Source organism: Apteryx mantelli, chromosome 4, assembly GCF_036417845.1.
Source record: "Apteryx mantelli isolate bAptMan1 chromosome 4, bAptMan1.hap1, whole genome shotgun sequence".
NCBI lineage: Eukaryota > Metazoa > Chordata > Aves > Apterygiformes > Apterygidae > Apteryx > Apteryx mantelli.
In genome coordinates, this window is record NC_089981.1 from 70,233,566 (window position 1) to 70,251,975 (window position 18,410).

General features: G+C 36.8%; 1 protein-coding gene across 2 annotated transcripts in view; it reads left to right on the plus strand.

Annotated features, from left to right (window-relative positions):
- SPATA7 (spermatogenesis associated 7) overlaps nt 1-14,343 on the plus strand; it is a 49,449-nt gene extending 35,106 nt beyond the window's left edge. For both annotated transcript variants that reach the window (XM_067295607.1, XM_067295608.1), the window contains 7 exons: nt 4,291-4,769; nt 6,740-6,806; nt 8,478-8,545; nt 10,780-10,833; nt 12,196-12,273; nt 13,109-13,166; nt 13,542-14,343. In XM_067295607.1, coding sequence (XP_067151708.1) covers nt 4,291-4,769; nt 6,740-6,806; nt 8,478-8,545; nt 10,780-10,833; nt 12,196-12,273; nt 13,109-13,166; nt 13,542-14,036 — 1,299 coding nt within the window. In that variant the 3' untranslated portion in view covers nt 14,037-14,343. The remainder of the gene's footprint in view (nt 1-4,290; nt 4,770-6,739; nt 6,807-8,477; nt 8,546-10,779; nt 10,834-12,195; nt 12,274-13,108; nt 13,167-13,541) is intronic.
- Nucleotides 14,344-18,410: the final 4,067 nt, after the last annotated feature.

Genomic DNA, 18,410 nt, shown 5'->3' on the forward strand with positions numbered 1-18,410 from the left:
CTGAAACTTTCCAGTCTTATCTGTTTTTCATAGTGCTGGGCTACCACTGCAACTATTTTATATGCAAACAATTACACTGATAAGCCTTACTATACTGCTTGCTAACACGGGCATTTATCTGGCATTGTTACTGTTATCGGTTCAGCACTTAATTATGCTGTAGTAGTAAAATTAAGTTGGCTCACATGAGACATCATCAAGAACAGCTTACTTCAGCTCAGCTAGCTAAAAATAATTAGCTCTTTGCATCAGGCATTAGCACATATGCACATTTGGGGGTACTGTTATAGCATAGATAGGTCTCAGTGATTTGGGAGAAAATTGTTGTGTGGGAAGATGAAGGAAATATGCATGGCAGCAGTGTGTTCTGTGATTAATTTTCATGGCAAACTAACTGAAATTTTTAATATTTCTCTTCATATTTCTCTTATTTACAGCGTGGCACAAAATGTTTATTCATCATCTTTAGTTTTCTTTTAAAATATCAAGCAGTCTGAAAGGGAAAAAATGGAATAGTGTAGATTCAAGCAAGAAGAGTAGCAGAGTAATGAGAAAATGCATCATATATAGCAAAAGTCATACTGCTTTTAGCTTTTGAAAACACCCTTTTAAAAATTTGAACAATAGAGTAGAAAATCTACATATATTTACTGGGTATACTACGTACATATATGAACATAAAGTTTATATGCACTATATATATATATGTAGGAAATAAAAGTATATTTAGGTAAAGTTAGGCCTTTTCTAGGTCTAATATATAGTTCTGTGGCTTTTATATGCTTCTGTATTTTGACCAATACTAGGTTGCTGAGTGTCATGAATTTTCAAGAAATGTACAAGAATTTCCAAGTTTCTCTTTTTTCTTTTTTTCCCTCCCTGCAACAGGAGACTTCAAAAGCCTCACAACCACTATGAATTATCTTGGAAATTTCCCACAAGTCCTTTCTTTTGCTCCTTTTGCAGGTAGTCAGTCCCTTGTAATGCCTCACTGGTGGGGAAAATCACACGTCTGTCCTTTAATCCACATCTTAATTATCTGATTGTTTTCAAACAGTGAAGAGTTCTTGAGGATTTTCTCCAGGTTTCTCTTGCATTCAGGCAATAAAGAGCAACTGGAAAACCATTGAATATATTCTTGTATGATTGCCTCTCGTAAAATGATTTTCATGTGAATTAGCTGTAAGACCAGGATAGGCTGCTGGTAAACCTTTACAATTGTCAGTTAATGTAGTATGTCATAAATAAATGCACATCCCAGCATATGTTTAAGTGGCTTTCTGTAGGGAAGCTCATCCTTCAATGACTTCAGTAATGTAATGCTACTACTTAATAGTTTTTAATTGTTTGATAGAAGCATAATGCAGAGATGTATGGAACACATTTTGCTATGTAAATGTGTTTATTTTTCTCCCTTCTTTAATCACTTCAAAGCTTTATGCATGCCATATGTCCTGTATAAGTCTCACCTTGTCTTCCTGTTCTTTGTTCAGGTGATGGAAGTATATCAAGAAGTTAATTTCTGTGTTATCTAAACCTAAACTTTAAGTTTTGTTTTTTTTTTTAATTTGGTCCTTAACTGGTTTTAGAAATTGGATTTTCTTCTTAGACAGAAGATATACCCTTCTACTTGTATACATTCATTTAAGTCTTACAGCATTTAGTGAAACAGTTGCTGTGGAGCTGTATGCACGGACTGAGTGTAAGGAACAATAAAATCATTATTTTAAAAAGCCTCACTAATTAGTTAAAAATGAACGGAACTGATTTGGGTTTGTTAGCTCTTGGTTCTGAATTGGGTTTTGTCAGCTGTTACTTTAGTTTAGCTGTCATTTTGTCTTGCATTATACTGATTGCATAGTGTGCAATGAGATTTTCCAGAATAACTCTATCCTCACAGCTTCTCTCCCTCACTCTTCCAGGACCTAGGTGCAAACGCTGTCTCTTGGAGTTATACTGCTAAGCAGTTTGAGTACACACAGTATGAGTCATCTCTTCTCCATCATATAGTTGTATGTAACAGAACTTGTATTGCATTAAATAGTTATATATAAGGATAAAATATGTTAGTTTATACAACATTTTGCTTATTATTAGGCTTCTGGTTTCATTTTCTAACTCTGCAGTATGACTGTCCTTGGAAATCATAAAATGTCCTACACTCCTCTCACTGATGAACAGAACTGTCAGTGGCTGGTGGGATTCTAAGATCAATTCATCTCAAGGGATGTAGGAAAAGAATATACAACAGTTATCATGTTAAGATGTTTCCGAAATATTCACAGGCACGTGGTAAGCACATTTACCAGCACGCATTCACTGTCCAAATATTTATGCTTAGAATTTGCAAATTTTGTAAAATTCTCTTAGGACAGATATAAAATTTCTTTCTATTGAACTATTCTTTCTCATTAAAAAATAAAATAAAATAAAAGAGCCTCAAATGTACCTTAGATTTAACTGTGTTTCTGTCTTACTTGTCTTTGCCACAGTGTCACAATACAATTCAGGAATAATGTTTAATTTTTAATCATTAAGATTTTTTTAAGAAAGCAGAATAAACAGCATGGTCCTTCCAAAGTAGTTATTCTTTAACCTTTCTTAATGATAGAATTTGTTTTCAAATTTTAGTTTTAGGCTATCACCTGTTTTTTATTGCTGGTATTAATGCAACCTTTCTTATTAGACTCAGCCTTATTAAAATCGAACTTGTTGGAAAATTCCTCATGGCCTTCCATAGAGCAGAATTATGGTCTTGGTCATCACTGCTCACTGGTATACTTGTCTTTCTTCTTATAAACCACTCTCAAGACTAGTTGCAGTGCTTCATTTCACTAAATTTTAGCTTACTCAGGACTTTAAAAAATATGCATAGGTGAGCTTTTGCTGTAAGGTTTCCCATTTTGTTTTGATTTTGTCATCCATGTCAGTGAGATTAGCTGGGATAGTGTTAATTCCCAGTATCCTATGCCAAACACTTGCACATTGTTACAGAAAGCTGCAATTAGGCATTATTAAGTTTGACACCTGGACTTAAACCTGCATTTAAAATAGACTGAGATTTTACTTCTTTTTGGTGAGGAGCGGGCTAGTTAACTACAGTTTTAGTCTGAACCATACATTGCCTACACCTTACTGCAGTAATACTACCTATTACTAGTTTGTCTCAGTTGAGTTGTTGTCTAACTAGTGGTCTTTTAACTGTTTCCTTGGAAGTAATATTGTAATTGAACATGAATTTTCTTTTAAGAACTGAAATACATTTTTGAACTCTAATCTGTTGAATAGTTTAGAAGCAGGTGCAGTAGTACCTTTTCTCCAGCATCGCCTGAAATCCAATATAGGTTGCTTGTAAACTCAGCAGGTTGTTTCTGCCCTGTTTAACTGCAGTAAGCTAAATATTTGCCCTGTTGGCTTTTGGTAGTGTTAGAGGGGAAGTTGTACAGCTGCCTAAGTACCTGCTGGGTTGAGAAACCCAAAGGAGAATAGGATAGAAACATGACTGGCTCTGCTGGACTGCATTAGGATTATTTGTATTGTCATAGCAATTAGGAGATTCCTCGTGGAGCGGGATTCCATTAGGCGAGGTATGGTCCTGTATTTGTACAGCCCTATCAAAGATAGGCATCTCCCACCTAGAAGATGAAGACGGTCATACTGACAATGAGCAGCTAGTTATAGTTTTCTTATTCTGTGTCCTAAATCACATTGCAGTAGTGTTCATATTGGTCCAAGTTGCATCAGAGAGCAGTGCTTCTTACAGAATATGCATCTTACAAGGATAGCTGGTGTGTGATATGCTGATAGGCTTTGGAGAGAGAGGCACTAACTCCACACTTAAAAAAATCTTTGTAGTATGAACTGCTCAGCAGGATAATTGTGGATAATGTCTTTTACCTTGCTTGCATGGGCAGTACACAGAGAGCATACCCAGATGAGATAATCTGCCTCTTCATTGATTATTAGTTTCTTGACTTTAAAAAATCTATGGAGCCTTTGGATAAAAATGATTGACACTCCTAGTTTGATATAGCCATCAATGTTTAATAACAAAGCACCCACTTTTTGGTACTGAAGCAAACTATTTTCTTATTACGCTCTTATTTCCAATGATTAGATGCTAAAATCTGTTAGCACTGGAGCTGCTCTGAAACCAGTTCGACATTACAAAAATGGAAAATCTTTTCATAGAAAATACCTTCAAGTTGATAACAATAATAGCTGTGAGCACCAACTTGAGCAAAGTGGGAAACTTGCAGAACAATCAAATCTTGTTTTAATTTTTTCTAGAGTTCCTTAGAAGCAGAAGACAATGACCGTCTCTTCCCCTGCGCTCAGCGGGCACAGTACTTGCCTAGAGCACTGTCACCTCCTGACGAGCATGGCTTGGTTTGCTCCAGTCCTGTAAAATATGCCAGAAAAGATTCTCGGAATACATCTAATGCCTCTAACTCAAACTCAAGTGTCAGTACCTCAAGTCCATTAAGAAAACCCTCTGGAGTTTCATGCAGTTGCTCCACTGATAGTTTTGTCGGCATCGGTCATTCTCAGAGGCGTCAAGAAACTAACTCCAAAGTATACAGCAGGGATCTTCTAGACAGTCACTCTGACTTCTTTACTGATAGCCAAAAACCTTTTACTCCACGCACCTTAATATCAGATGCTAAATCCTTCCTGTCACAGTACAGGTATTACACTCCTGCTCAAAGGAAAAGGAAAAATCGCTATAAGCAGCAGGTGGATGCTGAAACACAGACTGATGTAATCAGGTACAGAGATTAAAACTTTATTTTGAAATTGTGGAATTTAGCTGTTACCTTAACAGAATCTTCATAAAAGCAACAAATTTTGCTCTCATTTGCACATGTATAAAGCCAGAAAAATTATTCTGAAATTATTCCAGAATATACCGTAGCAAAAACTAGAACAGAATGTAATTTTCCTTTTTCTTTTTTTTTTCTTTTTTTTTTTGTTGGCATATTTTGTTGTCTTCTATCTGGTCAACTGGTTTCATCTATACAATTTTAGCTGGACACAAAGTGCCACTAAATGCCAACTGTGGGATCCCACATGCACTGGGGAGAGTCATTCTTTCTCTCTTTTCTTTTCTCTGCTCTCCCTGGTTTGTGGTTGGGCTTTCTGTCTTCTAAAGAATTACCACTGTTTGTTAGCATGTAAGTCTTCCTTTCATTGCCCCTATAAACTCATACCCTCCAATTCATTAATTAATATCTCATGCAAAGATCCTAATTTTTTTTTACTCTTGAATGTATCTCTTCATTGCCTTTTCATTAATTTAAATGCCTTAAGAGGTATGCTGTGTGACATCTTTTGTACAAAATTTATGTCCTTCTCTTGCATTGAACTTCTTAGTAAATTAAACAATTCTAGTTTAGTTTTGTTTTTCCTGATGCTACTTCATAAAGAGATATCTTTTGTGTCCTCACTGCCGCATGTCTAACTCTCTTTTCGTCCTTGCACAAAGCAGGACACCTTGATTCTAGACCAATTGTAGCTGCGGGGGGGCAGATATCAGACCTAAGAGATTATCTTGCCACTAAAATATAAGCCAGCTTTGTTACACCCTGACTGAAACTGTTGTCATGTGCAAAAAGAAACACGAAAAGAAGACAGAAAAAAAGGAATCTGTCTCTGCATTGTGAGGAAGAGAAAATTTCTGCTGTCAAGACTGTTATTGGGAAAGAAACAGAATACCTTAATTCTTAGGGCATTAGGCTATTGTGTATGAATTGGACAACACTTTCAAGATTTCTCTCCCAACAATCCACCATAAAAAAAAAAAAAAAGCATAATATTCTTTTGCTTGCTCAAACAGCTATAGGTCCCAATTTTCAAAAGACTCTGAGATCTTAGTGGATGAAGTTTCTTCCTGAAGTTTTTAACATGTGGAAAGGAGTGGATTTTAGACATACTCTTTGCTTAGCCTTTCCCATTAGTTGTACCATATCTTTAAATAAGCAAAGAGTATTAAAGATCTTTAAATGGAATATTTTTATAAAATGTAATGAACTGTTGATAACTGAATCTGATTGTGTGGACTAATGGATCAAGATTTTCTATATTATTCAGTGTAAGTACCTTGATGCTAGCTTTTCATGATCTTGGTTGTTGTTCTTGACAGTGTCAACTATTTTTTAATGTGAATTATTTTTTTTCTTGGGCAGTGGAGTTTGTGTAAAATATGTAAGTTAACTTTTTGTTCGGGTGTCCTCCATGTTGGAATAAGTAGACATTCAAAACCTCTATTTTAACTTATTTTATTCTCCTTTACATTAAAATAAAGGCTGGAAAAGTACAGTCTTCTACTTTACTATACGTTTGGTTATTTTATTCCATCTGTTCTGAATTTCATAAGACTGGAATTTCGATAACTTATGCTCCATATTACAATTGTTCATTTTCTGGCTGTGGGTCACAGACTTTCCTACTGCATCTCCATTTCCAACTCTGAACAATTATTTTGTTACCATGCAGCCAGATAATGGATTTGGATCACCAATGTGTGACTATTGTCATCACTCAAAATTAACTATAACTTTTATTATGTCAGTGGAAGTCTGGCTGAAATTTTCTAAACTGCCCAAGTCATTTTAGTGGTAGGCCCCTTTAAATTGATGGGAACTGAATGTCTGAATTCCTGTGGTGGTACTGAAATTCTCATTCTACGTATTTAGTAAGTGGTCTTCTTAGAGATCTAATACATCTCAAAATTTCGTAGCTTTCCCTCTGCAGACAAAGCATCTGAGAGAAAAGTTATGACTGAACATCAGAAGATTGCAGTGAAGGTAATACAAGCATGATCTATCTGTCATCTGGATACTCTAATCACACCCTTCACCATCATTTTGGAGTATATATTTAATCTCTGCCACAACAGTATACAACTGAATTAAATTCCATTTTTTTGATTATCATCAGATGAATTAGTTATTTGGAGGGGGAGATAATTTCAGAAGAATGAGCTGAAACAGTAAGAAAATATATTGAGGCATATGAAGAGATCTTAAAATATTACAAATTTTTTTTTAAGTTTGTTTTGCACAATTCTACAAATGTACTAGTATACTCAGATATCTGATAAGGGTATATGTAATAGGTGCATTATTTTTCAGCAAAGGAAGATGCCTCTATTTGAAGGATTCTTTCTTTATTTTTACACTGGATAGATCATATAAATAACTCTGTACAGAGGAACTGGAATTCAGGAGTCCTTTCCCTTGAGGAAGCACCCAGACCAGTGGGCTGTGAAGTTTTGCTTGCTACTGTTTTCTTTCTGTCTTGCTTAATGTATCTGGAATTCTTTAATGAACAATCACACTACTTTGAATTCTACCTGCTCCTAATATCAGATCTTTTGACAGTCGTAGAAATTTTTGCATCTGTCATTTTGATTTGTATTGCTAAGTGTTGTGGCATTTGAAAACAGTTGTTTGGTTATTTGGCCTTTCAGAGATTGCCTTGGTATGTGATGGTTTAACATTATTAAATTTTAAAGATGAAATGGAATGCCATCATCTTTGGGAGGGGAGTACGCAAAAGACATGAAATATTTCTTAGGCTTCAAATCTGAAGATATTTTGACTTAATTCATATTCATTCTTGCATGCAAGAGTTCAATCAGATGTTAGGTTCTTATTTTGTGCTTTATCTTGTAGCCAGTATACAGACAATAAGTTCTTAAAGAACAGTCCTGTCAAACGTATGAGAATGACTTGAATAACTATGGACTTTCTTCATGAAGAAGGGCTACAAGTTCAGACTCCTCATGTCTTTGGCTTAATAAAGCAAATAATTGTTTTATTATGTCTCACCCCTCTCCTCAAAAGAATATGTATTTATAGCTTTGCTGAAAATAGAACAGTGGCTGAACCTGAATTGATCTGCATCTGTGGTTGACCTCATTAAAAGTTAAATGATTAGTCAGGAGGCTTCACTCCAATTCCATGAAGAACTTTGCATTTCAAAATTGTCACATTTGACTTTACTTTGGCTGTTGTAAAAGCTACAACAGTAAGTCATGTAGCTTTAGTGGCCTTTTCAGGGTATTATCATTTAAAATGTAGGCAGTCAGCAACTTTACCTTCCACCTGTTTTGTCCAAGCAGCTCAAGAGATGTGATTCAGAGTGCCAATTCCTGTTTCTGCATACTGAATTTTATTCTTGTTGGTGACATGACCCCCTCTGGGTTTTAGAGAAATCTGCTTTGACCTTGACCTTGACCTTGACTTGTCAGGGGAGAAATCTTCCACAACTCCCATTGCCACTGATTAAAATTTTAGATGTTTGTCAGTGCTGATGACCCTTTGCTGTCATGTGTCTCAGTTTACCCAAAGTTTCTCAGAAAAGATGCAAGATTTGTAGAATTGCTCAATCACATACAGTTATTAGGTTAATTTTAATGGTAAAATTTGCTGTGTATTTGCACTGCTAATAAAGATCTTATCTCTGTGTTGTAGGCTGAAGATAAAAGACAAACTGTGGATAAGCCTGAGAGAACATCTGCTCTTCAGTACTCCTTCCCAAGGTGCCTGATTTACAGTAGGGAGAAATATGTGAAACTTTCCTTATTGCTTTCCATACAGCTCACTCTTAGGCCTATAAGCCATCATGGCCGTTTCTCTCTATAAGTCTCTCCTCACAGGACTTTTTTTGTTTGGAGGTTAATGGTCTTTCACACCTTCAAAATTTACAGCTTTCTTATGATCATGTTCCACTGTGAAGCCAATTAAGAAAAAGAGGTCTGAAATGTGTGAATATTCCTTTTTGTCAGGAGTGAGACTGATGGAGAGTAAACACAGCTGTTAGTTCTGAACATATATCTGAGTTTACAAACTATATATTTCTTACACAGTTCTGCAATTAAATACTGGATTGGCATACCTTCATACTTGTCATGAAGATATCCAGTCTTCTGAATTTGAAATCTTCCTGAGTCACAGGCCAGAGGCACTTCCCACATCTTTTTCCAAAGCTGTAACACTGTGCGTTAGGATATTGTCTAAAATGCATGAATGGTGTTGGCAGTGAGGCCAGAACCCAGGGCTCCCAACCGATTCTCCTCACTGCTGAGCTAAGAATCGTGTTGTCTTGCTGATTTGCTCTCTGGCCTTCCCACACAAAGGCATACAGCATACTTTTACATGCACGACTAGAGTGTTCTCCTGCAAGACGGACCATGGAGATTTTAATTTCAGATTGAAGAATGGAACTGAATCTAGGTCTCCCACTTCCTGAGGAACTAACACAAACTCCTCTGTTTCTAAAGGAACAATATAAGTACATAAGGACGTGGCATCAAGAGCCCGGTTTCACATAGGTACAGCAGTGCAGACCTGAGTTAAAGAAGCCCTAACTCCATTCTTTCAGCTGAGGGCCTGCAAACTCCATATGGTGTCCTTATGATAGATCTGTCACAGTCCTTTTATGGACCTGTGCCAAAGATTAGTACTGGGACTTTCATCCTCCCTTTTTCTACTTTTTACAGGCCTGTCTTCTTCACTTGTATGTCCACTCCTGGTGGTACTGTCTTTTTCCAGTACACTATGTATGTTATATGCTCTAGACTTTCATATACCTACAGTTGGTGTTTTGTACAATAGAGCAGCTGGTTTGCAGCCTAACTGTCACTAACTACTGATAAGTCATCTGTAATCTGCTACAGGAACAAAGGAATAAATACCTACAGCCAGAGCTACACAAGATATAATTGCCTATCTCCATTTAAATCCAGGCAGGTAGAGGATAAAGTATCAGTGGTTCCTAGTTTTATTTGACAGCAAAATAAGAATTAAAACATGTTTGAAGTTGGCGGAATGTAAATCGATTAGTCAGCCAAAGAATTTTCTACTCAAAATTTAGGAAATGAAGTTTCTACAATGCTGGAGTTTCTTTCTAATTCTTGTCTCACCTCCTGAATGAAAGAAAAAGATTATTTGTTTTTTGATTCAGCCTGCTGACACTACAGCAGCTGAATACTTCAGTTGCATCAATTTATTATGCATATAATACTAAAAATACAACATGGAAGAGATGTTAAACTTTTTTTTTTTTTGCTGGCTGCAATTTAGGTGTATCATAACATGCAAAATACAAACAAGCAAGACTTGTTAGAGTTGCATAAACAAGATCACTCCAAGCTTCCACTCATTTATTTTTCCACATAAAGTTCAGCTCTTTGATTTATATAAAGATCTTATTTTTGTAAGCTTTTGGGTAAAAGCATACTTATGCCCTTTGGAAATATTTTTAAAAAGTAAGTTTAGTGGCTCAATATGTGAGTTCTAGGAAAGCATTTCAAGAAATGATCTTGAAGGTATTACTGTGAAAAGGAAATAATACCATTTTAAGTTGCAGTCTTCTTCCTGTACTCAAGCTAATATGTTCATAAGGAGCTCATACATACACAGGGAGTCTTACCTGAATAAAAATTGTACTGTATTAAATGGTATACTAAAAGCACTCTTCATGGATAAGAGACTTCTGTATAGCATTTGGAGTAACACTGAGGTCTTCTCAGCAGTTAGAGCATGGCTTCCAATGAGGTGTTACAATACCGAGTTTTTCAGGCTTGAAAGTAAGCAGTGGCTTTTGCTACTGGAGCAGCGTTTGAGGGGGGTTTTGTTTGTTTGTTTTTCCTCCAAGAGGTGAAGTGGGGTAATGGCATAGGGTGGCTCCAGAAGAGAGTGAGATGCAGGGTAATGTGCAGGTATTTACGACACTGCTTTTTGCCATTTCTTACCCTCTGATTTTTCTGCTTAGGTCAACACCCTTGTATTCTGAGCAGCCTTCAGCAAGGAGGAAAATCCAGTCTGAGTAAGTATGTTTAAATCCCTTTTTCTGCTAGGTTGCAACAATAAAGTAGAAACCCTTGAAACAGTAAATGAGGTCTCAGAATAAACTCTTGTTCACAATCTAAAGTAGAATTGACATACTGTGAATTGTTTTATAATACTTAAAATTTCCACATTAATCTAAAAATGAAGAAAATTGACAATAACTTTGGAAGAAAGATAAACTTTTACTATCTAGTGGCTACACTTTAAATGTGTTTAGTACTTGTTTAGTCTAGACTTGGGCTGAAACAGACATTGGCAAGATAAATCATCAAGCGGGAGGGCATTCTAACCATATTTCTGGTCTGAAATTTGAGAATTAGTAGAGGTTTGAGTTATATTCACAAACGCTGCCAATTGTTTGTTGTGTGACCTTGGGAACAGGCTTGCTCTCACCTAATTTTAAGTATCTTAAGATTAATATCACAAATCATGTATAGATGTCTTTTACTGTGTCTCTTACTTGACTATAGAAGGAACAAAAATGACAATCTTTAAACCAGATGACAATTTTTAGATAATTAAAAACATGCAAATGTATCCCATTTTTGATTTTCTGTTTATTAAATGAGACTGGAGGATGGTTCTGTAGCGTTTGATTGGATACTTTGGGATAATTAGAAAGATGCTATGAAAGAGAAACAGCAGTGAAATCTTGATTTATTTTTTTTTTTCAGAGCTCCTAACTTTTGGAGGGTCTCCCATTTATAGTGATTAGCATTAACACAGCTTTGAGAGATATTTAAAAAAAGAAAAAAAAAGAAAAAAGAAATCAGATCAAAGAGGTGCAAGCCACTAACATGGATTTTGTACATCAAAGAGTTGTCATTTTAAAGGAATGGAGGCTGTCAGCACTTCTGTCTTTCTGGGCTTCCATTGAGGACTAGCAATTTTAAGGTGCAGTCAGATTCTGTAGAAGCTCTGTTGAAAGCCCTTTACTCAGAGCATCAAACTGCTGTCTTAAGATTTCTTCCTGGATGGTACTGCTTTCTTGCAGAGTGCAAAGCAGGTTGTGAACACTTTGCAAGATTTGCTTATTTCCACAATCAGGATCTTTGTGCTCATTTATACCACAACAGAAAGTTAGCATAAACATGAAATGCCACAGCAATCTTTCTGATAGTCTGACATTTTTACATAGTTTTTTTCATTATTATTCAAATTGAATGAAGGGCTAAGTTTGTCCTGATAGAATTCACTTTATGACAAATAGCAGCTGGTACCAAGAACTATAAAATCTTCTTAATAGCATTTTCATTAAAGGTGATCATTCCTATTGTATTATGTGACAGGTGTCTCTATTTTTAAACGTTTAATGTTGAATTTTCTTTTCTCCCTGCAGAGAAGAGGAGCTTTTATATCTGACTTTCATTGAAGATGTAACAAATGAAATTCTTAAGCTGGGGCTATTTTCTAACAGGTAGGATATGCTTGTTTTCAAATTTCTGATGCTGTGTCAAGTACAGATGGACTCTGTAAGAATGGGAAGTCATTAGTCATTTGGTAGTAATTTCATTGCCTATTAAAAATATTTAAATACACAGTTACCTCTGCTCTTATTTTATTTCCTTTTCTTTTTTGCTTTACATAAGAAAAGGTGCTGCAAAAGACTTACTCTGTCATCTACTTCAGTTGCCTGCTGTCTACCATGACATGCAGCCTGTGTTAGAAACTGACCTGGAACCCTAAGTAGAGTAATGCTAAGAAGAAATCATTTTACTTTGCAACATTTGTTTTGCTAACTAAATCAAGCTATTAATCTTCTTTAACACAGCAATCCCTCCATATCATGTCTGTCTTTGTCCCTGTTGCAATATGAATTAAGTCTTCTTCAACATGGGTTGTAAGGATTATATACTATTCCAGATAAGGGTTCACCAGTTATTAAATCATATTTTTAATTATTAGCAAGTTATTATACAATTCATGTATTTGATTAGTACTCCCAAATTCTTTTCCTTACCTACTGTTTCTGATAGATGACCAAAAATGCATAGAGCTGTGCTACAAATCACACCATGTTTATTGTCTGCTGCCTAAAACTGAGCCTGCTTACTGCACAGATGGCCAGTAGGATACAGGCTCAAGGTGACACTCCCTGTGACAGAGGATAATTAAAATAATCTTAATGGTCCTATTCAGCAAAGAAATGAAAATAAAAAAAACAGGCTCATTAATATATGTAAATTTGCTAAAGTATTGCTTTCTTCCTCTTCTTAAAATGCCTTGCCTAAGGTTTAATTGTTTATTTTTAGAGCTCTGGAACAATTGTTTGAGTGTCATGTAGAAGAAAATAAGCACCGTTTGGATGAGGTAGGTACTGCCTCTGTAATAGTCTCACTCTCTACGTATGACTTCAGTGATTTTTCCAAAGTAGAGTGGAATTATACTGGTACATTTGCTGGTAAAGGGAACCAGAGTGCTTAGTAAGGAGCATCTTTATAAATGAGAAATCTGCAGGCTCCTACTCTATAGCTATCTATGAGTCAGGCACAGTCACAAAAATGGGACAACAATCAATGCCGTTTGGTGACCCTTTCCATATAATTTAGTCACTTGATTGCAAGCAGCCTCACTTTCCTTACATCAGAGCTAAACCTCTTGAAATATATTCACTTACAACCCTGTAAGCTCTCTGCAGATGTGGGCCTAGCAAAATAATCATCTGTCTCTTCCTTCACATCTTAGAACAAAATGCGCCATCTATTGGGTGTCCTTAAAGTGGATCTTGGTTGCAGCGCAGGCAGAAGTGCTGAGCAAATCCATGCAAACTGGGAAGCGTTTCACTCGTTAGATCTAGAGACGTTTGATACAATGGAGCAGCTCAAGTTTACCAGTAAAAGTCGGAGACAAAGAAAAGCTACAGAAAATGAAGAATTCTTTAGGGCCATGGATTTATTATTGACGGAACCAAACAAATGCAAATCACCAGTGTGTTTTGAAAATTCAAAGGAGAGACAGAGCACGGATGACTTTTCAGTAGATGTTGCTGAAATGATGAATGCTGGGACAGACTCTCACTCTTCTGCAAAATCTGAAGAAGGCCCAGAAACTTCACCCACATTTGATGCAACTTTAAACTCTATTACCTGTGACAGTGATTTGGAAACCAATAAGGACCTTGATGACCTTGAAGAAAGCTTTGCAGAGGCCCTTCAGCTATCACCTGGCTGTCCAGAGTAGTAGCCAAAATTTAGCTGTTAAATAGGGATGGAGATAGTTCTGTGGAGAACTGCCATTTATTAAATAAATAGTAGTAAATTACTTGCTTCATCTTCAGTGTTTCTGTTTAAAGACTGCTACAGCCTCTCTAGCACGGTATTAGTACAGAGATCAATTAATGCCTGATTAATAATGTAGACTGTAAAGGGTAAAGTCAGTCATCAAAAAGAATTTTTGTATATTTTGTCTATAATTGTATAACCCAGAATTAACTTTTGAGAGTATTAAAATTAATTTATATTTTTAGGAAGTTTTAGCTGTAATAGTAAGTTATGAAATATTTATTGTTTTTATTTATAACAAATAAACTAATTAATGATACAGTTTCAGTGAAGTTGTGACTCCTGCGCTCAGGATCCAAGATTTTTGTATTTTGCAAGATGAATTCAGCTTATCCACATCAAAACACGGTATACTACATATCTGTGAAGCAGAGATGGAACTATTTGTCCATGCTGGAAGAAGGTGGAATTTTGTGTCATTTGGAACTCAGTCCATTGTTTAATGTGAAATCCCAATGGGGCATGAAGTTCTTACAGTCTCTTTTTCTTTTACAATACTCGTAGAATATTAGGAACGTACTGTTCCCTAGCATTACCTAGAGTGAAATAAGGAATGATTGTGGACAGGCAGCTTTCCAAACATAAGAACTTCTTTCTGATGGTGGTAAATGATCATTCCTTCTTCATACCTCGACCCTGAAACTCAGCCCTTTTATTCCTTGTACCAACAGATATAAAGAGCCATTTTGCAGTACCAGCTGCTCTCAAATCTTTGCTTAACCTCCTGTCAGCTTTCCTGCCTGAAAAGGACATTTATCTCTAGCCACTGCTGGGCTTGCTTTTGTGCTGTTTAATCCTGGTTGTCCATGATTCAGCTGATATTTCTGGAAAGTGAAGATTGCAACAGTTTTCAAACTGTACAACACTAAAATACACAGTTGAATTTCTTGCACTGATGACAGCCCTGGTTTCATGTTCTGTACTGAACTTTTCTTCTGGAGAAGGGAAAAAAAAAAAAAGAGTTGGGTACGGAGGACTAGGACTACCCAGTGTAACAGACACATCAGGCATCTTGTACAATGAATGGAGAAAAGGTGGTCTATTTTAAAGTTTAAATTGAAGTTAGTGCATGCGTTGAACAACCTAAACCCAAAGTTCTTTGTCTAATGCGAGTGCAATTATTGCCTGGCATCTTGTGTTACTGCATTTTGTGTTATGAGCTCAAAAAGGTTCTGAGAAAATGCCAATAAGTTACATTGTCTTGCTGTACTTGAGGAACAAGCCTGTCCCCAAATCTCCTCTGAAGACAAACCCAAGTGGCTGCAGTTCACCTACCTGCACATGCAGCTAACCCACCTGCCTCCCCATGGGTCCTGACTGTCTGCAAAGATCGTTACTTTTGTGAGTTAAATGACCAGTTAATTGGAGCTACTTGTAGCTCACTGTGACATAGACCACAGCTTCACTTGTTGTGCATAAACTTTTGGAAATTATTATCCCCAAAATCTTAAAAAAAAAGTAAAAAATAAAAACACCATCAAGTAAAAGCCACATTTCTGGCACAGTCACGAGCATTGCAGTGCAGCACATAATTCCCAGAGAAGCAAAAGGCACTTTCCCGGCTGTCTTGGCCATAACAGTAAACTACACTTGTTGACGATGCCAGCAGAGTAGGGTTTATTTTAGCCATGTATATGTGACTGTGCAAGTGGGTACTAGCCGTCCATCACAGCATTCAGCTGGCTTTCTTTTAAGTCTGGCTTTCAGCTAGAGCTCTCTGGCTCAGTGAAAAGCAGGGAAGAGGATGTGAGGATTTTGTATCCCTCCATCAAATCTTGTCTTGTTGAAAAGACACTCTCACAGGGCTGGTGCAGTACAGTGCAGGGATGGTTTGTCCCAAATTACAGGTTTGTTGTGATCAAATCCCTTTTCCCAGGGGCTAGGAAATGCCCTCTGCATTCCCTGCCCCGGACAGCTGCAGGACAGGGTGCACCGAGGGAGCTATTGCCTGCATCTGCACAAAAGACTTTAACACAGGCTGACTGGTCAGGTCTGCTGGATGCAAGTACAACTATAGAACTAAAGAAAGTGGTTAGACATGTTAAAATATAAAGCCTCTTCAACCAGGATTTCACCTCTTGCCTGGGACCCTCCTTTCCGAGATCCCCAAGCCTGTTAAGTAGACATACGACCTTGGTCAATAATGGAACTTTTTTTTTTTTCCTAATCATTGCTCTGTATAACTTTCATGTCTTAAAAAGAGACACTCAGTGAACTTTGGCTTGTGGTCAGCATGAGTCTGATTAAAGATTTACAGGAATTTTGCATTAAAATTATACAAATTAAAAAAAATACAGCAGTGAAAGTGGCAGTGACATCACTGCAGAGAAAGGTGCAATTAATGACAGTCATTTCCTGTAGTATGAGTAACATAAAAATAAAAAAAAGTAACAGTTCCTTGACCGTGTTTCCTGTTGATGAGCTGTCTATAAGTCAGTGACATTTTTTCTGGTTAGCTGGAACTTAAGAGTAAATAAATACATTAAAACAGACCTTTTGCAAGTAAAGCATATAAACTATTATTCCTAAACAATCACTGCGAAAATTTCATAGGTCCAGAGTGACATATCCACTAAAGAACCACAAGATTACTAACTCCAACATCCTAGCAGCTAGAGCAGTCAGACCAGTTAAAGGAACTGGTTTCTCATTGTCCAGCCACTCCCACCAGATAGTGGGGAAAAACATTCTAGATAAATGTTATCTATATATAATCAATTAGCTTATCTAGCCTACAGAACCAAAAGTAAATTCAGGCTATCCAAGCTTAAAACTTTCTCCCTTTTATTCACATTTACTTTAGGTGGTGCTTCAAACATAAATTGTTTAAGCAGCTGACATACAAGCCAGACCCACATCACTGATAAGACTATCAACAATGCAAGCTTTGTTTTCTGGTTTTTTTTCCTTCTTTCTTTTTTCCCCCCTATATTGTCTCATCACCTTGAGTCTGAGCTGGGGTTTTTTTCCCTCTCACCTGGTTCATTCAGGTCTCAGCAGGAGCCCTGGCAGAATCACAATACCATTACAAATCTGAATGCTTTGGACATAATAAAACTGTTAGTAGCAGTTGATGGCTGTGGTCTGCAATGTAGAGCCTTATTTCTGTCCAGATTTACATGGGGAATGAACACAGGTATAACAACATTAACCTTTATTTCATATGACCAAAAGCCAACTATTGTTACTTTGCTCTGTAACAAAACAGAGTCTTATCTTTAAAACCTACTGTTCTCTCATCAGTGCCCTTGTTTTTGAAGGCAGGACTCTGTTTAGTTACAAAGCAAACTACCAATAGTGGGGCTTTTGGTCATTTGAAGCAAGATTAATGGGATGAAAGAGAAAGGTACTTAGATGTCTTACTGCTGGTCAGAAGAAAAATGCAAACAGACCCCCAAACTATCATTTCATCCGTAAGTTTTAATTTGCTTGAGGTTGTTCCTTCTGATCAACCCCATCTCTAAGACACCTATGCACTTTTCGTTTAGGCTTAGGTATAGAATGAGCCCAGGGTCCTGTTCCTCTACATTTCTATACATTCTTACATCATTTATAGCTATGCAACAGTAGTTGTAGAATGATGCAGCTCAATTGATAGCATTGCATAATTCAGATACAAATGGCTTCACCAGACAGTGGGGGAAAAAGGACTATTTTTTTTTCTCAGCCAAGATCTGTTTTAGGAGTATGTACAAGAGTACTGGGGCATTAGCATAAATAAAAATTAGGTCCAGTGATTTCAGCTGTAGCATCTAATGAAGGCCATTTCAATGCAGTGAGAGCAGAATTCCTAACCACCAAAACATCCCAATAGGAGCTGCACCACCGTTCAATGCCCTGCTCCTGTTTCTCTGTATCTGAGCATCAGTGAAAGGTAGCATTCCCCCAGTCACAGCCTGGGAAGGAGAAGTAGTAATAGAAAATTAATTTTAAAGGGGATGTGGGAAGAAAGGAAATGGAAAAGGAGAATTGTTATTTATTCCACCTTTAAAAAAGTGGTGGGAACTATTCAGTAGCAGGTAGAACACAGGTACAGGATACCACTAGTTAACATTGGCCTTCAGAGACGTTTTAGATCTTTTTCAATTTTTTCACCTTTGTATTGTAGCATTGTCCACTGCAATAGAAGTATTTGAGACCTAAACCTTAATGAAAAAGGGAAAAGCATTACCACAGAATTGTAGCTCAGGGTCTACTTCAGGGAGCATCTGGCTATGGAGAACTCCAGCATTCCTCTTTAGCCTCTGACCATCAGAGGCAGGAGCCTAGAGCA